Source organism: Hypomesus nipponensis, chromosome 11 (assembly GCF_054491055.1).
Source record: "Hypomesus nipponensis isolate SF chromosome 11, ASM5449105v1, whole genome shotgun sequence".
Classification (NCBI taxonomy): domain Eukaryota; kingdom Metazoa; phylum Chordata; class Actinopteri; order Osmeriformes; family Osmeridae; genus Hypomesus; species Hypomesus nipponensis.
In genome coordinates this window covers 9,715,593-9,740,467 of record NC_140371.1, presented here as the reverse complement: position 1 = coordinate 9,740,467, position 24,875 = coordinate 9,715,593, and the positions used below count along the sequence as shown (strand labels likewise).

Sequence of the window (24,875 nt, the reverse complement as noted above, 5' to 3'; positions counted from 1 at the left end):
GGAATGAATGTGTTGTTGTGGCATGAAGACGGTGGCCTTTTTCCACAGGTTCTCCGGGTGTGCAGGATTCAAGCTTATACCAAGTCAAGACGACGTCCGAAACATCTACCACATCATGAAAACGTAGTTTACATGCTCATGTATCAGATGATCAGGGGCGCTGCTAGGAATTGATAAAAAATCGAATTGAGCCCCCTCTGTGAAGCTGTTGTCACCACATCTCTAGGACCTAAATGTCCCATCAAAAGCATTACAAAACTCTATTAAAGGCTTGCGACTTTCTTGCTTCTTGTAGTTCAATACTAGTTTGAATTTCTGTCATTAATAAAAAAAAAAAATCTTTTTTTGTCATGGTAAAAAGAGCAAGAGAGACAGAGAAATCCACAGGATTTAGGATTTTGGCAAGACTGTTTTCATACCTGCCAAAATCCTCCTCCCCCCCCCCCATATCTTGGGGCTATAAGATCTGACACGACCCAAAAGTATTTTGGTGGCTCCTCATGTCCTCTAAAGTGTGCCATAAAAGGTTTTTGATATTAGTTGAAAAAATGTAAAAGTTAGAAGGGGAGTAGGATTTTTCTTGCAACAGCGTTTAGCTTATTTAGCGATTTTAGAGATTCTGGTCTATATTTTGCAAATCATCTCCCACCCTAAAGTACCTTTGAAATAAATAATCAAATTTGATTTGATTTGAAAATTTTTAAAAAATATATGTGAGAGAACAAAGGTTGTGCCCTTGCCGAAGGCAAAGCACACCCAATTGATGCATTTCGGACCACAAACAAACAATACATAGGCCTATTTTAATTGACTTTTTTTAACAAAATAGACAGCATTGTTTTGATTTCCAGCGCCTATGGAAGACCCATAGAGAAAAACAGCAAACCGGAAAGAACAAATTACAGTTTTGTGACTCTATAAACCTGTGTAAAACATTTGTACCAAGGAGATCAATGGTATGTTGCACAATTATACTAAAATCGATTACTCCCCTTAAAAAAACAATATTGCAGTACTTGCATGGATAAACACAATTCTGGGCGTCGGTCTCCTATGATGGACCACAGAGAGGTCCCGGTCACTTCCTGTACCTACCTGGGTGTCCTGCTATACTTTGCTGGTCCGACGCTTCCCAGCCCTGACCATTTTTGGTTGGTTTAGGTGCAGTTCTATGGGCGTATATGTGAAGCCATTTGTGATATTGCTTGTAAAAAGGGCTATAAACAAATGCATTTGATTTTCTTTCCATGCTGTTAGGATGGAGTAAACTCCCTGCAAAATGTATTGTATTTTCGTACTGTATGCTTTAAAATTATTATGCATAAACCCGTGGAAAGTCAAACCTTTCTTACTGTTGGGTGTAATGCGCTCTGCAGACAGCAGATGTCAGTAATCCGCTACCTTTAGAAAAACGCGTCATTGAGATTGTACTTGTATTGCGTTGGGGGAACCTACAGGAAAATACAATACTGGTAGATTTTTTTCTCACAATCTCTAACGTGACCATAGGTAACAGTGGCTTATGGTCACGAATGAAAAATAACTTTTCAGAGACAAACGTTCAACAGACTTTGGGTTATATTGTGAAATGTTGATTACTATTGATTAAAATGACTATCATCCCGCTGGGAAGCACATACAGTTGAGTGAATATTCATGAGAGGGCGTGTCCACCTGTGACGGAAAGAGCAGGATTGCAGAACAGCAGAGGCAATACTTCTCTTTTGACAGTAAGAAACGACTATTTCACCACAGGGTGAAAGTCCACTCACCGGGAGCTCAGTGCACTGGGACTTTCAAAACCGTAAGACATTTTCTGATTTTCCATTATATTTTCAGGAAAAGACGCCGGACTTTAGGTACTGCGGCTGTTAGTAGCCTGTGATTCGTTTTGTGAAGGTCTGGCTACCTGCTGCTGTAGCCCACATATTATAGACTCCGGTAGATGTGGCTATAGAAAGACAATGGGCAGGTGACCGGGGGGACACTCGTTAATGACCAAAAGTGAGGTTGACAGAAACGTTGTTTAGGCTGCTGTTAAGTATCTTTATGTCAAGTAATTTCAAGTTTTCAGATGCGTGAGCGGTATGATCTTGTTCAAGGGTTAGGGTAGAAACTATGACAGTATAACAGTTGCTGTTAGACCCAAAATGTTTTAATATTTGTGACGCTATTATATAGGGCCAAAGCGATTAAAATAATTATTTATTTCAAAATCTTGATTCACTATCTTCAAATCCTTAATTCCTCACACGCCACCAACATCTGGAATCATCATCAGTATTGTGTGTGCAATGACTTAATCCCTGGAAATTAGATAAAATAACATTTGGTTTAAGCTCTAATTTTATTGTTTAACAGATGAACTATGTTGAATTAAAAAGTCGTACGTAGCAAATGAACACATACATGTATTGTAGCAAATGAACACATACATGTATTGTAGCAAATGAACACATACATGTATTGTATGTGCAGTGCTGTCATCAGATCACCTGATCTACAACACTGGTGAGTAGAGAGAGGAGAGGGCAAAGGTACAATGCTAGGTTTTCCACCAACTCTTATGGATTGATGTCAGATCCTTTATTAGTCTTTAAAGGAAGGAACAGGTGTAATCAGGAAAGCCATGTAATGTCTGATCTTGATGAGCTTTGTACTCTCAAGCATCTGGCCAGAGTTGTCTGTGATGAACTTCCTTGACTTTGTAAAGGAAAAAATCTTTAATTAACTAATTACAAACGGTTAATTCCACACCAATAATTTCTGACATTCCTATTGTCTCTCTCAACTGTCTGCTGTGTCTATTGATCATTCATTCATGCTTTTTGTCACATCTGGACACACATAACTCAGTTGTGATGCTGTAAATCGGCAAAAACATAGTGTCCATTGTGTCCCGTTATGTTGAGACTATGACACTCTATGGTATAATGCAGTGGATTTGCACGAGACAGACAGAGGTTGGGAGATTGTTTGCTTAACATTCAGTAGTTTGTTCTCGTTTGTCCCTGACAAAATACAGTAGACAGAAGACATCCCTTGCCCTTTATAATCAAATGCAATGGGATCCACTAGTGCAATGGTATTTACTGCCATCCTTTCTAGTGCCACACTCAATGTGTACCCTGGTCTCTAAAACAGATGTGCGCACACACACACACACTGAAATTGACTGTTTATACTGTTCATCAAATCGAAATAAGTTAGTTGTCAGAGCCTGGGCCCTCTAAGTATTGAGATATCTTGTCCTGTCCCACCAGTGGGCTATCTTATTCAGCCTGGGTTTTCAGACAAGGATCTCCCTGAGCCGACTGATAAAGATCTCCTAACCGCTGGTGCAGCTTGGGGAAGACCCTGCGCTTTCTCATTTCATTTCATCTAAATGTTTTCATTTATTCAGGCAATTTCAATTCAGATTTTTTCTTTTCTTTGTAATGGCATGATCATTGAGAACGTCTTAGAAGACCCAAGATCATTAGGGTGGGGAATGGGAACATTGGCTTCCATGTATGCAGCTGTGGTTCTTGCATCCCTGATCTATGTTGTTTATGTGTATGTCTGCACCTGTGCGCTCCTCTGGTGGGAGCCCTGGGCTGCTATAGGGGTTAAGACAACAGCCGAGGAAACTGTTGTCATGGTGCCGGCACTGTAGAGCTGTTTAGATTCTGGCGTGAGGTTCAACAGGCCTCTGTCCATGCACACAGCTGTGTATAAGTGTGTGACTGTGCATGTGTGCGTGTGTGTGAATATGCTTGTTAATGTGTGTGTGTGTGTTTGTGGTTCAGAACAAGAACAAGGGTCTTTTTTCTGCAATGTTGAGCGGGAGGCAGACTCCTTTCTTGGAGAGTTTGTTTTATGGAAAGAGAGAGGGAGTGTGTGTGTGTGTGTGTTTACATCAAGAATTGGGAGAGCATTCTGAAGCAGTAGATATTGTGTAGTGGAGAAAGGGAGTAAGAAAAAAAATTGAGATATCAGTTCCTTTTCTCTAAATTAAATGAGGCAATTATGGGATGCTCCTCAAAATGTGCCTGGCAATGTAATTCTAGTGCTTCTGTTGTGCCTTGTGCACAGGGATTCTCTATCTTCCTGCTACAATGACTGTTATTCCTCTTTTTGTATTCTCTCTCTTCTCTTACCTTCATCCAGCATAGTCTGTCACTATGTTATTTCTCCCTGTGGAATTTATTGCTCTCAGGTGTGTTAGCGCTGTGCTCAGTTTTGTTTGCATAAGTTTTGAGTTCTCTTCATGGTCATTGTGAGCAGTGTTAGCTTGTTTTATTGACGGATATGTCACTGTGTTTATATGCTCATCACAGACTGGGCAGTTATTATACAGAGAGGGAAAGGAGGGAGAGAAAAGGGAGAGCAAGATAGCGACCAAGCAGAGAAAGAGAGTGAGTTTAGGACAGAGGGGAAGGCAAGACAAAGAGAGGGAGAGGATAGAGCAAGAAAAAAGAGAAGGCAATCATTTGTATTCAGCCAGGCGGCGTCAGATGCGGCTTGTTCTAGAGTCCGGTTACAACTTCCAGAGAACGCCTTCCTTATCTTCTTCTTCGTCTCCATTCCTTCACTCCCCCATCTGTAAATCTCATCTTCAGCACCCTGTCAAATGCCACTCTGTTCAAGGATTAATGCATTTTTCTCAGTTCAGTGTGATACTGGCATCTTGACAGATGTTGTATACCAGAGGTTTATCCCTGTCCATAAACGGTATACTGTGTATACTGTTTTCCCCTATTCTAGTGTGTCATTCTAAAACCCTTTCACATGGTTATATTAGCTGCTGACGCTAAAGGCCCCAGATTTCCTCTCAGAACTGACAGAGCTGACATTGTTCTTTGTTTGTTTTGTATTTAGAGGTTATCCGAGCAAATGTTATGCTGTTGTCTTCGTAACTGGGTTTGTTGTCTTTTCTCTTCTCTGTCTCTTTTGTCTCTCTGTCTGGTCAACGTAGGGCTAACGTTGTTTGTCTTTGCTTGTGCTTTCTCTCCAGAAGGAATCCGCCCCCACCTAAGAGAATGAAGAGAAGAGCCTGCCTACCCGTGTGTGTGTGTGTGTGAGTGTGGCTGATTCTTGTGGGTGTTTGTAGAAGTGATTACGTGTGAGGATATACATGTGTATATGTTAAGTCGATTGAGTGAGTGAGTGTGTGTGTGTGTGTGTGTGTGTTTTGAGGCACCCTCAGGCCTGACAGTCAAGATGTGTGTGACTCACTGGTCCCTGGTTGTGCTGTGGAGCTGCTGTGTGTGTGCAGGTGGGGGCTACCCCTTCAGCCCCCCCCTGGACCTGGACGTCAGCCCCCGGGTCACAGTGCCCATCAGTGGTGAGTGCACACCTCCCAGTCTCTTTGGCTCACCTGCAGACCCGTTATCAATGTGGGATGGCAATTAGACTTGGCAGTAATGCTGTATCTGAAGTTGCCACAAGCCATGGGCTATGGAACACAAATGATACGTAGCTTTAAGGTAGTGGACTATTGTAGAATTATAAGATATCTACGGCGGGAGCCGCTGACAGGGTTGGTACTGTCAAAGGGAGGTGGCAACCGTGATGGTTACCATGGCAACTATCTGGTTGTGTGGTTGTATGGGAATTTTTAGTTGGACAGACTGTACTGTATGAAAAGGGTTATCTTTCTCTCGATTTCAGTCTGTCTCTCTTTATCCGTGCATTTCACTCTCAGTGTATTTATCAAAAGTGTATGCCAGGTACATACCTGATTTCACAATCTGGGTTGCTTCTTATCGTTGGTGTTTTGTGTGCATTTGTGTGTGCACATGTGTGTATGTCTGTGTGCCCGCGTTACTGCTCATGTGGTCCGTTGGAATTTGAACGCAAATCTGCCAGTGGTTTGTTACTCCCTTATGAGATCACATTAGTGCAAGCTCTCCTCCCCTCCTGCAGGCACTGTTAACACTGTCCTGTTCTTTTCCTCTCAATCTATATACCACTCCCTTTATCTCTCTCCTCCTCTTTGCATTTCTTCCTCTCACAAGTTTGATTTCACCTGTTTCAAAGTCGACCTACACACCTAATTTGTCCCGTCAGCACCCCTATACTCAAATCCCTATATCCTTTTCCTTTTTGTTACTCATGAACTCTCTCCTTGTTCTCTAGCTCTCCTCTTTCTTCCCTTTCTCTTTCCCTCTCCTGTCTTCTCCCAGTCCTTGTCTTTGTTATTCTACCTTTCTCAGAGTTCCCTCCATCTGCAAACTTTAGACTAATCTCTTGCATGGGAGTGTCTCCTAGCAACCTAAGGCAGTTGACTAAAGAGTATTGTTTGTTGTAGTGTACATGCACACAAACTCACCTGCTAATAATCTGCTGAAACTCCTCTATACGCTACGGTCTGACATACTCTACATGCCAGTCTCTTCACACAGATCAGACTGCAGGTTTACTGTCTGGGAAGATTTAGGGATGTGAACCTGTGAAAGCCGTCAGGGGAGGTGGGGTGTTCATGGGGATTTAAGGAAGAGAACTGAAACATGGAGAACACGCAGTGAGAAGGGAGGGATAAACAAACCCTTTCTTGCATGATTTCTTATTACTGCTACGTATGCCTGTGGTCCGCATTATGACTTCATTTAGCAGACACTTTTATCCAAAGCGACTTCCAAGAGACATCTTTACAAAAGTGCATAGGTCAATGATCATAAACAACGAGATAGCCCCAAAAACATTGCGGGTAACCAAAACATAAAGCATACATTGTGAAAAGCAAATCAGTGCCAATAGGAAGAAACATAAGAGCATGTAGTTAAACAAATTACAAATTAAACAACATGAACCTCAAAAGTGAAAGTGTACCTGTAGAAAAGCAAGCAACAATAATATAATTTACAGCGAGTACAAGTAGTTAAATCAGTTAAAAACTAACCAACAAGTGCAACAAGTCACTCAATAAGTGTTCCTGGAGGAAATAACCTAACATCAGTCATTGGTCTCTGACCTTAGTGAACCTCTGACCATTATATCCAATCAATAAGTCAATTAAGTTCTGACACCCAGTTGTATACAAATAGTAGAAATATGGACTTAAATTGGGTTGTCCTGACAGCACAGTTGAAGATGATAGGTAAAAGATAAATAATAATACAAATAACTTAAGATAGAATAAAATATACTATAGATATGTGAAGGGGGAACGGGGGCATTTGTTCATAAGCCTAAAAGCTTGGCCCAAGAAGCTGTCTCCTGATGGTCTAGGCTTTGATTCTGTGGTACCGTCAACTGGTAGCAGTTGGAATAGTCCATTGTTGGGATGGGATCGTCAAATGTTGATCCTTTATTCTCTCCTTGATCCAAAGTCCAGAAGAATAGGAAGCTTACCTCCCTTCAGGACTGGATGAACTCCATGTTCTCATATTTAGGACTTATATGTACCCACAGGTGTTTTGAGACCTCTGGGGTTTTTGTAGAATATATTTTCTTATGTGTATCACTCTCAGTGCTACACCCTCTGGGAACACATGGATTGTCGCTGCTCAGGTTGTCTCCTCTTACAAGGGGCATAGCTCCAGTTGCCCTGAGCACATAAGGCTGTGGCCTCTGTCATTGCACACTAGGGCGGAGTGAGATAGTGGCGGGAAGGATTGAAAAATATGCTCTTCGGCCGCAAAGTTGTTGTAGAATAGTTAAACTATGCTATGGTATGTATACTGTAACTGTTCAACTATGCTCTAGACAGGAATGTTTACACATGTTTACATGTCACTTTGGACATCTGTAACTTAATACATTTAATGTCAATTTAAATGTTTAGGGGCAGAACTTTGCTTTTTGACTAGCTTAGCTTCAGCAAATTTAGGGCCAGGGCTTGGTTCAGTTAGAGCACTCTGTTTGTGTATGTGAGCATGTTTGCATCTAACCAGGACCTGAAACTCTAGTCTACAATGGAGCCTGTCCTTTCTCTTCTTATGGCCCAGAGGTGTAACATAATTGGTGTGGGTCCACGTATGTGTGCTCGTCATTGTCTTTCTTCTGTGAGTTACGTATACAAAGAGACTCCTGGAGCATGGGTGTTGAAGGATAAGGTTCTGTCCACGGTCTGGGTTGCTTACGTCATTGTTACGTTAGTCCTGTGGCAGTTGTTTGAGCTTAAGAGCTGCTGGTTGTCTCGGTTGTGCTGGTCCAGGCTCTCAGTGTTGATGTTAAGCTGCCCTGTCGTTGTATCTGTTTGAGTCAGAGTACTTGAAATGTTACTCCAGCTTGTGTCATGTTTGCATTATGCTGGGTCTTGGTTCAGTATATGTTTAGATGTCTCTCTTTAAACCCTGTGTCAGGGGTTTCTTAAGGAGTTCTTCCTTGTGATATTGAACCATAGTAAAGGGTCGTTAAGTGTGAGAGTAGACCATCAGTAAATTGCCTTGTTATCTTACTGTAGTATTTTCGTGTGTATTCAGGAGCAGGTCAGGGAGTTCCTCTCTACCGGCAAAATTATGTCCCGGTTCTTGTGTGACGCAACTTTAAAGTTCCTGACATTTTATATTTTTCCATGCCACCTATGGTACGTTTTTGTAGTTACGCAAAGATTGCCACGGAGTAGGTTTCACAGAGGTACCAGACATTCCTCTATCCCTCCAAACTCCATCTGAAGTCCTGGATTTTCTTTGCTCAGGTTTTCTTGAGAATAAAGATGCTTTGACAGCCACGGATCCTTCAACTCGGTTCTTGATGTCGCAATCCCTATTATTAATCATATATTTTCTTATCTCCACATAGGTGAACTTCCATCGCAGTCTCATGAATTTAGGTTGTCTTACTGTAATCTCTGCATAGTTAATAACTTATTTTCACGCAACCCCATTTTCTACCGTAGAGCACCCAATTGGTTATAGGCATCAGCCACTTAATCAATTATGCAGTTATTCCACCTACATGGTGAAGCCAGTCTCTACATTTCGGAATTACTTGTGTGAGCGAGATAACAAACTCTTTGAATTTTGCAAGAGTTATACAGCAGTAGACTATACACCAATTCCATAGCTAGTACCTTGGAGGTTTAGCTGGTACCCTGAAGTCTTTGCTTTCCTTGTTCTTGGCCAATGTGTCATATTTACTGTCTTTCTGATTAGCTGCATGTGTGGCAATTACAACCAATGTCACACAGCTGACTTAGAATCAGACTAATGTGTGTGTGTGTCTGTGTGTCTAAGGGAGAGATGTGGGTTAATTTATACTGTCACTGCTATCTTAAACATGTACAAACTCACACACTCATGCAGTGAGAGCATAGAGAGGATGATATGTGTTTGCAAAATGTAAAACACCACTTTCTCCTCTCCTCTTCTCAGGTCTACAGGGATGCAGGCGTTTCCAGTGGTCGACAGTCAATTACAGTACTCTTCTTTTGGAAGAAGACAGGGGTCTTCTGTATGTGGGGGCCCGGGGGGCCGTGTTCGCCCTCAATGCCACCGACATCTCAGCCAACACAGCTCGAATTGTGAGTATGCGTGTGTGTGTGTGTGCGTGTGTGTGTGTGTGTACTTGTCTGTGTGTGTGATAGAGAGATACAGTATGTAGTGTAGTACAGGCTGTGTAATGTAATTATTCATATTACTAAGCAATTCACTCATTTATTATCATTACATAATTACCAAGGTGGATTTTAAAGCTAACAATATTGATTAGGCTGATTTCAACCAGAGATTTAGATTTAGATTAATTATTGTAATTAGAGGAACCCATGTTTGTCTGATGAAGATAAGTAAGTAAGTAAGTAAGTAAGACTTTATTTATATAGCACATTTCATACAAGAATTGTAGCTCAAGGTGCTTTACATAAAATCAATAAAAACAATAATACAAGTGATAAAAGTCATAATTAAAATAGCAACAATAATATAACTAATAAAAGTAGTAAAACCCTTCTGAGATAAAATTACTTAAATGCTTCGGTAAAAAGGTAGGTTTTTTTGCTGTCTTTTAAAAATGTCTAGCGTGTTTGCTTCCCTAATATTCATGGGTAATTTGTTCCATAGTTTTGGGGCGTAATTACCAAAGGCCGAATGACCAATCTTCTTGAGACTGCTTCTTGCGACCTGTAATAGGCCTGCATTTGATGATTGCAGTGCGAAACTAGCTGCGTTTAGTTTATAAGGGAGTTAGCAATGTAGCTAGGTCCTTGTCCGTGTAGAGCTTTGTATGTGAGGAAAAGGACCCTTAAAGTCAATTCTGAAAGTGACAGGGAGCCAGTGTAAAGTAGCTAGGACAGGACTAATGTGTTCTCTCCTTTTAGTTTTGGTTAATAATCTAGCTGCAGAATTTTGAATGAGTTTATCTTTCAGTGGTTTTCTTGGGATTACACCAAGACTCGTCACCTCTGGTTTAAGACAGGGGGTTAAGCCTCCTAGATTCTTAATAAGCATCTCTCTTTTGGATTTGGGGCCACATAATAGGACTTTGGTTTTCTCTTCATTTAATTTAAGAAAGTTATCATTCATCCATTTGTTTATTGCAAACATTTGCTTATTGGTAATGGAATTTATGGCCGTTGCATAGTTGGGTTCAGTGGATATATATAGTTGTGTGTCATCCGCATAGTTATGGAAATCTATGTTATGTTCTCTGATTATGTCGCCGAGTGGTAACATATAAAGAGAAAAAAGTAATGGACCCAAGCAGCTTCCTTGAGCAACCCCACAGTTCTCATGTTTTTTGGACCTATGGTCTCCTAAACTAACATAAAACTTCCTTCCTGTGATATATGATTTTATCCAGTTCAATACACTATCCGTGAACCCAATAAGCTTTTCCAGTCTACTGATCAGGATGTTGTGATCAATGGTATCAAATGCTGCACTGAGATCTAGCTGGATAAGGATAGAGACTTTATTTGCATCAGAGTTTAGTCTGAGGTCGCTAATTATTTTGGTGAGAGCAGTTTCAGTACTGTGATATTTCCTGAAACCTGACTGCGAGACTTCCAGGATGTTATTTTCTTCAAGAAAATAATTTAATTGGACTAAAACTATCTTTTCCAGAACTTTACTTATACATGGAAGGTTTGATATTGGTCTGTAATTTGCAAGTAGACTATTATCCAATTTGTTTATAGGGGCTTTACAACAGCTGTTTTGAAGGCATCTGGGAAGACGCTAGTTCTAAGAGATGTGTTTATAATTTCTAGCACCGGACCTGAGACACTATCAAACACTCACTTAAAGAATGTTGTGGGTATAGGATCAATATCTGAGGTTGTGGAGTTAGATTCTCTGACAATTTTGGAAAGTTCACTAAGTGTGATACAGGTAAATGTGTTCATGGTTATGTTGCAGAATCTACTGATGTCAGTTTTGACCCCACTTTTAATAATACTAGCTCTGATCAAAGTTATTTTGTTCTTGAAGAACAAAGCAAGCTCTTCACATTTAACTGCTGAGGATGGGGGTGGGACAGGGACAGTGTTTAGCAGCTAGTCAATGGTGAAGAAAAGAACTCTGGCATTTAAGATAAGAAAGATAAGACAACACAACAACTGGTTTCACTGGGTTTTAGTACAGTATCAAACTAATAGAAGAGAACCAGGAATAAACATAAAATAAACATGGTGGGAGTCAGGTAGCTGAGTGGTTTGGGAATCGGGCTAATAATCTGAAGGTTGCCAGTTCGATTTACGGCTGTGCCAAATTACGTTGTGTTCTTGGGCAAGGCACTTCACCCTACTTGCCTCGGGGGAATATCCCTGTACTTACTGTTTGTCGCTCTGGATAAGAGCGTCTGCTAAATGACTAAATGTAAATACAGATTAGTTTAAGCAATAATAATTGTCCAAATATGGAACAAATATAACGATAAATGATCTGAGATATGAGGGAAACACATAACATTGCAATGCAAAATGTCAATTGCACTGAGGATTGTATGCGTAGTTGCGTTGTTAATGAGGTATTGTTCCAATTGGGCAACACTGACTGATCAGGCTAGGTGAAGCCAGGAGTCCATTGGCCTTTGTGCAGTCTGATGTCCTTTGTGTACGGTTGATCCACTGGACAGTGAAGAAGACAGCTCTGTGTTCTAAGACTCTCAAAGAACATTGTTAATCTACCTAGTTTTGTCAGGCAGACTTGGTACTGGTGATCTGTTTCACTGCAGGGTCAAGACTAGGGTCTTGAAGAAGCAGTGGCTCTCTCAGTGCTAGAGATGGGTTCAGAAATGGAAACTGGAGGCCTGAGCCTAGAGGGTCTGAGAGGCCAGGCCTGAACCGAGTGCTTTGCGAACAAGACAAGGTCTCAAGACTTGAAGACCAAGTTCAGAGTTGGTCATAGGGTTTTATACCTGACTCCTGTTCTTAGGAGTGGCTGTGTTTGGATTGTGCTCAGTCCTCAGGCACAATTGCAATTGAATAAGAGAATGTCTTATCCCCTCCTCCATGAAGATGTTTGAATGAACCAGCCATTAGATGGCATAGTATTTACAATTTAAAATTGAAGATTCAACATCATTTATTGTCCTTGCAAAACAAGGGAACTTGGCATGTGAGTGGCAGAACAAAATGCGAAAACAAACACATAAAACATTTAATACTACATACCCACTCACAAATAGGCCCCTCCCTTCCCCTTCCAGCTGTTAGTAGGCACACAGTGAATCACGCAGTCAACTACTTATTAACCAAACTAAAGCATCCAAATTGCATACTCACACAAACCAATTATTAACTAGAATAACTACCATTCAAAACAATTATTCAAAAACAAGATTAACATGACTAGCAGCAAAATTACATTTAAATTTAATAACTAAATAACTTAATTACAAAAAAAATCTATCTCATGTAAATCTCAGTAACCTAATTATATACACTCACACACTCATCAACTGAATTCACCCAATCAGTCAAAGCCCAACCCCCCTCCCTTACTAACACACAAAGTCCCATGGATACATTGTACAGTAAAGCTGCCGTCAGAAGGAATAATGAGTCTCTGCATGTTTACCCAATATTGCAATTACATTTGAGGTAAGCATACCTCAATTAATGTATGTACATTAGCAATAACATTTATTTTTGTTAAAAATACTAAATCCATCACTTGCTCAGATGTTCTAAAGTGTTGATCTTGTATATAGATTTCTGTTTAGAGAGGTGATTGTTCTGAAGAGTTTTAAGATGTTGAAACCATCATAAATCTATAAAACTTGCAAGAACCCATTTGGTCTTAATCCCCACACTGAGGACAAGGCATCCGAGCACATACCGTTATCTGAGAAATGTGTCTTACAATTCAAGAAGTGTGAGGAACCAATATGCACTACAAATTATAACCTCAGAAACTGACCTTTTCTGCATGTTCAATTTGAGATCCTGTTGTTATTGTTGCACTGTGCATGATAAAAACTTCTGGTCCTTAATGATTGGAAAAGGCCTAGAAAACCCCATGCCCCTTTTACCTGATAAGCTGCTATACCTGATGCCTGGATACACCCTGCCATAAAAACCTAATGTATTGTACTGTTCAACAACATAGATATATAATGCTAGAAGAATGCTCAAGTGTAATATGTTGTCTTGAAAAAAAAAACATACAGGGAAAGTATGACTGTTTCTAAAGTAATGTTATTAACTGAGCTCTTGTGTGTTGTCTGGTCTGTCAGATTGAATGGGAGGCTTCATCTGAGCAGATGCAGCAATGTTTGACCAAGGGGAAAGACAACAAGGTAGGTCAGGGTCTTTTTACTCGACTCACCATGACAGTAAAAGCACTAATGTTTAATTCTTTTTTCCTTTTCCCTCTCTTCACTGTAAGTACTATGCCTGTGTATCTCTCTGTACTGTAATACATTTCACCCTCCCCCTTGCTTTCTTCTACATTTCCCTTGCCTCCTTCTATGCTCCCTCTTTCATCTAGCAATGTCTCATTCCCTCTCTCTGAACGTGTCTGATGTTTGCTCTCTCTCTCTAACAGACGGAGTGTTATAATCATATTCGCCTTCTCCAGAGGTTCAACTCCACTCATCTCTACATGTGTGGGACCCATGCCTTCAGCCCCCTCTGTGCATACATTGTAAGACCGTCCATCATTTATGTTATTTATTCCTTTAACCTTTAGTCATTTAGGCAATATACATATATATATATATATACATATATTCCAAACAAGTATTTTTTTTCAATATGTCCTCATTGTCATACTTGCAACAGAATACTACATCAATTACTCTAATCTATGATTCACTCACAATGGGATTGTATTTGAGCTATTTCAGTATGACTTTGACTCGTCAATTACTACAAAAGAAAATTTGTAGTAAACATTTAGTTGGATACATTTTTTTTTAATCTGCACTGGTCTCACATTTCTTTGCTTAAGAAAATGACATAAAACAATCTATGAAAAGAGAATGTTTTAGCATAACTGACAAACCTTTTTGCCAGATCATATGGCGCCTAAGCTCTGGAACAAGTCCTAACCTGTTGGCACATCTCCCTCTCTCTTTAGGATGAGGAAAATTTCCAGATGTCATCATTGTTGGAGGAGGGCAGAGAGAAGTGTCCCTACGACCCTGCTACAGGCTACACCAGCCTCATTATTGGTACCAAACACACTTTCAAATGTCTGCGACTTCTTGAGATGAATCACTGGATGAACTAATTGTTTGTCTTTTAGACCAGCAGGTGTACACTGCCTCGCAGTATGAGTTCCGGAGCTTTCCAGACATCCGCCGTAACTCCCCTTCCCCTACTGTGAGGACGGAGGACGCTCCCACTCGCTGGCTACACGGTGAGCTTAGGACAGTGGCGGACTGGGGGAAAAAAGTGGCCCGGGGGTTATTCTGTCAGACCGGCCCACTCAGTAAACGGCGTGGGGCCCCTCAATACACTGCGCATTGCCCACTCAATGCATCGTACGTATCGACCAGTCATTGGCCTACTTGGAAAAATACCCATACACTTAACATCATTTTGGATGATTACAAAGAAATGACATCATATATGTTTCATTTCTTACGTTGAAATTCCGAAGTCCGTAAGAACACATTTCAGAAGACACTTCATAACATTTTCGAAAAATAGGCACCATGAGTGTGAATACAGATCGCAAGGAAGAGTATAAATCTCAGTCAGGGATTGGAGGTCTTGGAGCAAAATACGTTATCAAGCTGTGTAATACGGAATAGTATGAGATGCTAGCGATGTCAGAGGGAAGGCCGGTTAGTGATAGAAGTAGGACGATATTTTGGACCATCCCAACACCGTTGGCCCACCGGGGATTCCCCCGGTATCCCTGATGGCCAGTCCGCCCCTGGCTTAGGATGTTAGAGTATGCTTACTAACCAGCTTGTTTCTGGCTACAATAGATAGATAGATAGATAGATAGATAGATAGATAGATAGATAGATACATAGATACATAGATACATAGATGGATGGAAAGAAAGAATATAATTTGTTAACACAGGCTAGCAAAGTCCCTATATCTTGGGGTCTGGGGTCCTTAAACAGTAGCAGCTGTTCTGAGGATAAAGTCTCATTCTTGCTTTTCAGAGGCTGACTTTGTGGGCTCAGCCTTGGTGAGAGAGAGCGAGGGCAGTGCCACCGGAGACGATGATAAAATCTACTTCTTCTTCACTGAGAACAGCCAGGAGCAGATGCCAACGTACAGCAACAACAAGGTGGCCCGCGTGGCCCGGGTGTGTAAGGTGAGGTGTGGGGGGAAGGAATCTGCTCTGTTTGGGGTTGGGTGGCAGTGTAGTTGGTGGGTTATTGCCTCTTATCATTTATATTCTTCTCAGGGAACTTGCCAACACCCAATCGCGTCTGAAAGAGACCATTTGAAATGAATGAACTGAATTAAACATCAGATCATAAGATTGTGGTGTATTAGAAAACAAGTTGGATGGCCTCAATTACTGCTGTTTTCAAAGTATGTGATCAAATATAACCTTGAGACTAGCTGCTATTCTGCTCCAGTTTAAAGAAAGGTGTGTTTTGATGTCCTTTGGCTTTGCCTATGGGTGTGTGTTTGTGTTTGCATGTGCGTTCAATGTAGTTACACTTCCTAACCCACGAGTCCTTCAACCAGGTGGTACGCACAACAGGTACACACTTGACTGCTGGGAACACTCAACATGCACTGTGTACCTCTCCTCTCTCAATATCACTCTTAATGGGCTTTCGACAGAACCAAGCTGTTGCTAGGCATCACACAAACACTCACATTTACACACTGTGTCCCTGAACTCTCTCTCTCTTTCTCAGGGGGATAAGGGGGGTCTTCTGACTCTGCAGAAGAGATGGACGTCCTTCTTAAAGGCCAGGCTGGTGTGTTCTTTGCCAGAATACGAATTCCACTTCAACATTCTGAGGAGTGTGTTCGCACTGCACGGACCCAGTCCCCAGGACACACTCTTCTACGGCATCTTCGGCCTGGAGTGGTGAGGGGTGTTTACATTCGATGTGGAGACTGGGGGGAGGGGGTTGCTTGGCACTAACAACAGAGCAGAGACCGTACTCTCAGCTGAGTTCTTTAATAGCTCAGCTGTGATCTCCCGGTCGCTCTCCTTTTCGCTTCCTTTTCTCTCTGTTCCCCTCGAGGGGCCCCCATCATCCTCTAGTTTAAACATTTGCCGCCTCTCTCCCTCTCCCACTCAGAGGTTCTCCTCTCTTCTTCTTTTTTACGCCCACTCAGTTTTCTGTACCCTCTCTCCATTCCATCTCCTGTCTTCTGCGCTTTTCAGAAATGACGTGTAACTTCTCTTGATTAGCTTTGTACATTTCTCTTTGTCACAACCCGGGCACCCCCCACCCCTGCCACCTTCTTTTCTTTCTTTCTTTCTTCTTCCGTTTTTTCTCTCTTTCCACTAGGTTAGTCTGTGATCTATTTCCCCGCTGTCTCTATGGCAACACTGTAGGTTTACTGCTGTTATTGTGCCTGGCCGACGCTCTGGCCTTTCTCACTGCGCGTGCTCGTGTGCGTGTGCGTGAGAGCATGTTGAGCTACACTATGCTTGTTCGCTGGTAACCACTTAGATCTTTGTTGCTGTGTCCTTGCATTTTGTGTGCGTGTAGGAAAAACGTAAAGGCGTCGGCTGTGTGTCGCTTCTCTTTAGCCGAGGTCCAGGAAGCCTTCCAGGGGCCCTACATGGAGCACCAGAACTTCAAATGGAGCGAGTACTCAGGGAAGGTCCCAGAACCACGTCCTGGATCAGTGAGTCACACACGGACAACACAAACACATATACACACACCCCCCACACACACACACACACAGACACCACACACACACATCTCTAGAGCTATTCCCTCTGAAGTCAGGACAACCAGTAAGCTCTTCGTAATGGGGTGCATCAGAGCTCCCTAATCTTCCCATCCAGTCCATCCATCCCACCCCCACCCCTACACACACTGTCAGATGGCCGCAGCTAAGAACAGATAACAGAAGAAGGACGGATGGAGAGAGGGAGAAAGAGACTGATAGAGGCACAGAGATAAGGAGTTGGAGTGGTAGCACTATAGGAAGGGGCTCAAACAGAACTGGCTTAAGTCATTGAAACCCATTTCCATGGCGATTAACGCCCCACAGAATAAGGTAGTGGAGCGCTATTAGGCCACCCGGAGCCGTGACATCATTAGCGGATGGAGTCTTGATCGACTGTGGCTCTGACACTTAAAAAGGCTTAATTTGAACTTTCTGCTTGACTGTGAAATGAAATAGAGAATTGGCTTTGGAGTCTTAGTCTGGCAGCCTGAAAGCTCCTTAGCCGAGTTGAGTAAAGTCATCCTAAAGAGGACAAAGTCGGAGAACTTGTTCCCTTAGTCAGGTGTAGAGAGCTAAGCCTCTTACATGTCAGCACACCAGTACATTATTTCTCTTAATGCATGGCAGAGGGATGGTACCCTCCTCCAAGCCAACTGCATCCCTGCATCCCTGTAGTCCATCTCTCCTTCCTTCTCTCTGTCCTCCACCCGTACCCACGAGACAAATCTCCCTCGCCTCTTCCTTCCCTCCCTCCCTGTCTCCCGCACTCCGCTCACTTCTCCTCTTCTCCTCGCTCTCTCTCCGTCCTCGCTCTTTCTCGCCAGTGTATAACGAACCAGCTGAGAGCCAGAGGCATCAACTCCTCCAACGCTCTGCCGGATGATGTGCTGAACTTTGTGAGGAGGCACCCTCTCATGGCCCAGCAGGTCCGGCCCGCGGACAGGCGTCCCCTGCTCTTCAGAAAGACCACAGACTACACCAAGATGGCTGCTCACAAGGTCGAGGCCTTGGATGGGGAGGCGTATCCCATGCTTTTCATGGGGACAGGTGTGTGTGTGCGCGCGCGTGTCTGGTTGCCATTGTGTCGGCGCGTGTGTGCGTTCTGTCAGCGACACTAGCGTCACGTACCGTTTGTCTCGTAGACGACGGCTGGCTGCACAAGGCAGTGGAGGTCAAAGGTCATCTCCACATCATAGAGGAACTGCAGCTGTTTGAAGAACCGCAGCCTGTCGACAGCCTCGTCATCTCTTCCGCGCAGGTACAATAAGACACACCTCTGGCGTCTGACTGTTCAAGTGTATTTAAACAGGAAGGATCACGCACTCACATGGTCCCTATCCCCTGCCCTCCAGATGAGTGTGTATGCCGGAGGCTCCTCTGGGGTGGTGCAGCTGCCCCTCTCCACCTGCCTCAGGTACACCTCCTGCTATGACTGTGTCTTCGCCAGGGACCCGCTCTGCGCCTGGGATGGGGAGGAGTGTGTGGACACACAAACACACAATGAGAGGTTAGCGTGTGTGCGTATATGTGTGTGGGTGGGGGGGGGGGGGGGGAGAGAGAGAGAGAGAGAGAGAGAGAGAGAGATAGATATACAATGAAATATGGTAAAAGATAAAGAGAGAGAATGGAATAGAGAGGGGATAGAGAATTAAACAGCGATTTAGAATTAAACAGACAGAAATAGAAACATAGCAAGGGAGAGACTGATTGGACTATTGCTGGTACCCTTGTGTCAGTTTGATTTAATTTAACCATCTACTCTGTGTATCTCCATCTCTCTTTCTTTTGTCTATCCCGGCATTCAGAATAGTTGCAAAATCAGTTGAAAAGTTGAAAATGTTTGGTTCTCGACTGCGACTGAACATTACATGAATGTGTTTCCTTTTAAGCTTTGCTTTGTATAACTGGTGGTTGAAGGGTAGTTTTAGCTGTTTACAATGTTGGGGGTGGACAGTCATCTTCCAAGTGTTCTGGTGATATTGTTGCAGATAGGGTGGTGGAAATAGATGTGTGGATCCTGTACATCTATACCTACTGTAGTCCAACAGTACAACTACTATAGATCTAGGATGGATCATTTCTATCCTTCTATCTGCAGGGTTTATCTGATCCAGGACATCCAGTATGGGAACAAGGGCTGTGAGAACAGCACAGGAGACGGTACGCTTCTCACCCCTTTCATGTTCTCCCCTCTTTAATCTGCCTCCACACAGCTCTCCGATCTGTCTCCATCTTTTCTCTCTTTTCAACTTCTTTCTCTCTATGTCTTCTTTATCGTCTCTGTTGTCCTTCTCTATTCTTTACTTTTTATTTTTTTCGTTTTCTAGTGTCCTTCCTGCCTTTTTACCTTCCTTCCTTCTATCCTTCCTTCCCTCCTTCCTCTATCCTTAAAATGTATGTTTTGTTCTTTTCTGTTTCAATTTTAGGGTTGGGGTTCCTTTTTCCCTTTTCTCCTTTTTCTCCTTTTACATTTACATTTTAGTCAACTTGCTAATTGTAGTTGTCAAGTGCTGTTGTTATGAACTTAGATCTTCCAGTCGTACATGTACTTTAAAGATGAATCCTACATGTTTGATTTCCCTTTATTGTTTCTGCTCACCAATACGTTATTTTATCTTAATGTCAATGCTTCTCACTTTCCGACTGACCTTCTCCCCGTCACTTTTTTTGTCTTTGTTTCTCTCTCTCTATCCCTCTCTCTCTGTGTCACTTTCTCACTCTGTATCTCAGTGTTAAAAGATTCTTTGTTGTTTAAAACAGGCTTTACTGAGAACTAAAGATAGAATGTTCACATTATTTATAGGGTATGTCTCAACATCATGACATGGTTTGAGAGAAATATTAAAAAGCTGATTATGCGTAGTTTCTGCCGCACAACCATTATTTTGTAGCTCTTATCACATTTAGCAAATCTCTCCTGAGACAACTGTTTTATATTCTATAAAAAGCAGCTTTATTGACACCACACACTATTTCAATCTCAAACTCACAATTTATGATCCCTCAGGTCTTTATAGGATTATTATTCCCATTCGGCACAGTCATCTTGGTTATCCATCGACCACTTTTGATTAGACAGTGCAACATTTGTCATCAAAAGAACTTCAACACACGTTTCCCAGGTTTAAGATGCTGTAACAAGTTTTAGAATTGTTGTCTCAATTAATCTGGGTTGTCTTTTTGCAGACCTGGTCATGCACCGACATCGCTCCGTGATGGTGGGAGACGACGTGCTGCTCCAGTGTGAGTTTAGCTCCAACCTGGCAACCCCAGTTTGGACCCTGGAGGGTCAGGAGCTACAGGGCTACGGTCTGGACTCAGGCTTCAGGACCGGCACCGACGGCCTGCTCATCATCGAGGCCCGGGCCGAACAGTCAGGACTCTACACCTGCCACTCCCTCGAGAACGGCGTCCGCGTCGCCGTTATCACCTACAACGTCATCGTGCGCTCGGACCTGCCCCCCCCTCCGCCCGTCGTCCTGACCGCGGACACTGACGAGGATGGCACCTTCACCACTCCCCCTCTACCCACCCAGCCTGCCTCTACAGAGAGGCCCCTGCCACCGCCCCCAGCCCCCCTGCCCCCCCGCTCGGAGCTGCTCTCCCCCAGGAACATGGAAGCTATGTACCTGTCCCTGATCACCATCCTGGGGGGGCTGTGTCTGGTTCTCACCGTGGTTCTGCTCTATGTGGGTTTCTGCCTCCGGGCGGGACGCAGGGGGAAATACTCCCTACGGGCCGCTTCCGCCGCTTACCCAGACAGGAAGAGACACAACAGGAACAGGAAACATCAGCGCAGCTCCTCCCACCTGGAGCTCAAGACCATCTCCAGCCACTGCAACGGCAACGGCACCTGCAACGGCGCCGCCAAGCAATCGAACGGAGGGTTCCTCCAGATCGTCCCAGGGGAGGGGCATTCGTCACCCAATAAGGATCCTCCTCCGCCGGCCCCGCCCCTGCCCCCGCCGCCCCAGCCGTCCACCCCGGGGTGCGATTTCCCGGCCGGCCTGTCGGCCACGCTGCCCAGCGTCCTTCGGAGAATGAACGGGAACAGCTACGTGCTCCTGAGGCAGGGCGACGCCGACGCCACCTCCCCTCACTTCTACTCCTTCACAGAGGAGCTCAACCGCATCCTGGAGAAGAGGAAACACACTCAGCTGCTGCCCACGCCGGACGAGAGCTCCGTGTAGGGGAAGGAGAAGACGCTCTCCTGGTGCTAGCGTGCCCTGGTGACTGGAGGACTGAACTGACTCCAACTGCTGCTGAAGTGCCTATTTTGAAGCCCAGACTTTATATCCATTCCATTCTGCCATCCGGGCAGATTGCCTTCACGGAGGGGACATTTGTCCTGTTGAGATTTTTGACTTTGAAATGTGGACACTTACTAACGCCTCACACACACAAGAAGAGTCCCATTCACACTGTACATGACCTTCCCTGTACACCCAGTGTCCTATCACAGTTCCCCGTCCAACTTTGAAAAGCCAGATGAAGGTGGCTCACGAAAGATAAGCTTGCCAATAAGAGACTGTGGAAATCTACCTCAGTTCAACAGAACTCCAGGCAAGCACAGTGTCAATAAGGCTCAGTCCAGGTCAATACTCTACTAGAGAACCCCCTGGAGAAGGGACGTTTGGGGGTCAATCTGTCTATCCTGGGCAGAATGACGCACATGTACCTTAACGCTGACCATGGGAACCCCACTTTAGGAATGGAATGTTATGTCCATGAGAACAAAACTGGGCATCAAGCACACGTAATGTGTTAAAAATGGAGGCAATTTTCTTTTTATTTTAAAGTCAACATGATTTTAAACAGACTTCATACGGAACATTTTTTTATTCTAAGGTGCCACAAACTACTTGTTGATAAAACGAACTTCAGTAACAGCCAAAATATGTACATAGATATTAACAGGCCTCTCTCAAACCAGGACACAGCTAAAGGAACTACGTGATAAAAAATGTGTTTATTTTGTAAAGAACATTTACAGTATTAACAGTCTTGGTGCACTTTAAAAGCTGGTTGTGAAACCCTTGTTACAGTGTTTCCCTACAATATTTGGGGATGCACCAACAGACGCTTCAAGCGCGAGAGGAATTCTGTGTGACTGAACATCACAAGCACAGTCAAGAGCCAACAACGCAAGAACCAGGTCTAGGGCACTATCTAGGTTGCCGCTAAGGAACATCATGAGGTAAGCAGTGTTGACTCCCCGGAAGCACGTTGTTCCTCACAGGCAAGCTGCCAGCCAAGCACTTAGATTAAAAGTCTCCGAACCCACCCTTGTCCCACACGCATATTTCAATGAAAAAACATAAAAATCAATCCCAACTCAGTTAAAACATCACACTGTATTCATTCAGCCATATCCTGTTGTTAGACACCAGTGTAGATGTCAGCTCTCTAATGAACCTTTGAATAGCCACTGCTACAGCAGCCGTACACGGCCACAGTCATCACAGACAGACAATTTGGAAGGAACTTTCTGAGTCATACTCTCACAGTTGAGATTTAAGGTTTGGGTAATGGTCTGGGCTCGGTTAAATACCAGTTTGTGGTATGTTGTGTGTCTGTCCTCTCCAGAGTAGTTAGGGAGGGATGAGGAGGGCCACAGTGTTCTGATGACCAATCATATCACCCAGTAGGTGGGTGTGTTTCTTGCTAGAGAATAGAGAGCCACACATTCCGTAGAGCAGGCCGTGACAACATGATTGCTACAGGCAGAGGATGAGATGGGACGATAATACCACAGCACGTTACACACGTAGCGAGGCTGATGCGCGCGTCTGCGAGGTATGAGGCGGATTCACCTCAGGTGTCCCCAGCCTCGCTGTTCTCCTTGTCTTGTCCCTCCTGTACTTGAATTCTAAACGAAAAAATTTATACATTCTCATCTTTCGCTGGGGTTCTCACAATTTTCGACATCTTCTTGATCTTTTCTTCCTTGACTTTTCTTCTCCAAACGTCTCTGTTTGCGTTTCCAGAAGCTAGTCCAGAGAGAGTTCACTCTCCTCTCTTAGTTATGCTAATTACGACCGGTCACACAAGGTGCCTCTACTTGCTATCCCTACTGGGAGAAAGAGATGTGCTAGAGAGAGCCTTGACCGCTATCTCTCAATAAGATGGCCTCCAGAGATGGTGTTATTTTGGTATTCCATTAGACCCTTGAAAAGGAGCGGAACCCTCGCATGCTGGACCAACTTGAAAACACGCGTTTGCAAACATACCAGTCAGCACAGCCGTTGAACCACACACACCGGTTTGTTCCCCGTTACGCACATGCACAAACACACGTACACAAACTCTTGATTCAATCAAACGAGCCAGGACCAGCATGTGATGTTTTGATAGATTTGTGTTCGCTGCTGTGATCCTGCAACACTGGGTGGTTGGGGGGCCAAACTCCGCAGGGTGATGGCATTGATCTCAGAGATGAAAGCAGAAGAAGCTGACCGACTATCAGATTGAGTTGCATTCATTAGGCTTTTGTCCACTCGCCCTATCAACGCACACTCTGGTGGAGAGATTTAAGAAGGGCTGACAGTTTTATTTACACAGTTAATACTGTGTATTCCTGTGTGGATGCTTAAGCACATAGCTCAGTGGGACAGGTCTGATGCTAACTATAGCTCTTTCATCTCGTTGCACGCGTTGTTTTTCATGTCCTCAACAGACATCAAAACAAGAACTGGAAGGGAAGCAGAATACGGATGCCTTTTTTAATTTGGGCATACTTGTTGTCTCTCTGTCTGTTTTTCTCTCTCCGCTGTTGCTCTCTCCCCTCGTCCTCTCTCCACCTCGCCATCTCTTCATTTCTCTCCCTCCAACAGGCCTGAGAAGTGTTGCTGGTCAAACGGGATCTCTCTCTCTATCTCTGTCTCCCTGCATCTATCGTTTCCTGCAAGATTAGCTGATCGTCGGGGGGAGGTCTGGCTAGAGAAGACTCCCTCTGAGAGGGCTGAGCAGCTTCTCATAACCATCGCTGGACAGCAGGATCATCCTGAGCACAGCATCCTTTGTTCAGGGGAGAGGGGGAAATCATTCTCAATGTTGCAGTTGTTTTTGACAGGACAGCAGGGCGTTGTGGGTATTTATATGCATGCTTCTCCGTAGGGTTACCAGAAATCCCTCCGCCCCTCCTCCTCTAATCAGTACGGTTGATTAGGTGTCACATCTCCACCCCTTTTTCTCTTGGTCAACACAATATTAAAACCACTAATGATGATGACCCACTGGTTATGTATTCCTTGAAAGGAAAGGAAAAAATTATTTATTTTGCCATTTTGTACTTTGTTGTTTTGGAAAGCCACATGTGTGGCCCTCTGGTGTGTGTATGTCTCTGTCTGTTGGTGTTGCACTAGTCTGATACACTGTAGAGGCACGATAGACTACAGCATGCGGAGAAACGTTTCTCACCACTCGTTTACCATGTTTGATTTAGATTTGATTAGTCTCACTTTGTTCAAATTAGCTTTCTCATCCTGGCTCGCTTAGTAACATCCCCGACTGTTTATGCACGACATTATATTTAACTTGATGAATACAAGAAACTGCCAATGAACTCAATGTCTTCTAGTTCTCTTAAGGCTTTCAGCTGCTCCCTTATTGTATATGTGGGTCATTCACATTTCACACAGAAATTTTAATTAAACTTTGATTCATCCTC

General features: G+C 43.5%; 1 protein-coding gene across 3 annotated transcripts; it reads left to right on the top strand.

Annotated features, from left to right (window-relative positions):
• The first annotated feature begins 1,700 nt into the window (after positions 1 to 1,700).
• Positions 1,701 to 24,875, top strand: LOC146268010 (semaphorin-4G-like). 3 transcript variants are annotated; one of them, XR_014768927.1, is made up of 16 exons: positions 1,701 to 1,804; positions 4,997 to 5,326; positions 9,300 to 9,448; positions 13,603 to 13,665; positions 13,914 to 14,012; positions 14,448 to 14,541; positions 14,616 to 14,729; positions 15,493 to 15,647; positions 16,207 to 16,382; positions 17,017 to 17,155; positions 18,031 to 18,253; positions 18,349 to 18,464; positions 18,559 to 18,713; positions 19,305 to 19,366; positions 20,393 to 22,403; positions 24,040 to 24,875. XR_014768927.1 is itself a non-coding variant. In XM_084710282.1 (15 exons), exons 2-15 carry the CDS (start codon positions 5,203 to 5,205, stop codon positions 21,394 to 21,396), a joined length of 2,580 nt encoding a protein of 859 aa, XP_084566408.1. In that variant the 5' UTR covers positions 1,701 to 1,804; positions 4,997 to 5,202; the 3' UTR covers positions 21,397 to 24,875. The 3 variants fall into 3 exon arrangements, 2 of the variants coding, with proteins under 2 accessions (XP_084566408.1, XP_084566407.1); XM_084710282.1 differs by having other exon boundaries at positions 18,559 to 18,620; positions 20,393 to 24,875; XM_084710281.1 differs by having other exon boundaries at positions 20,393 to 24,875.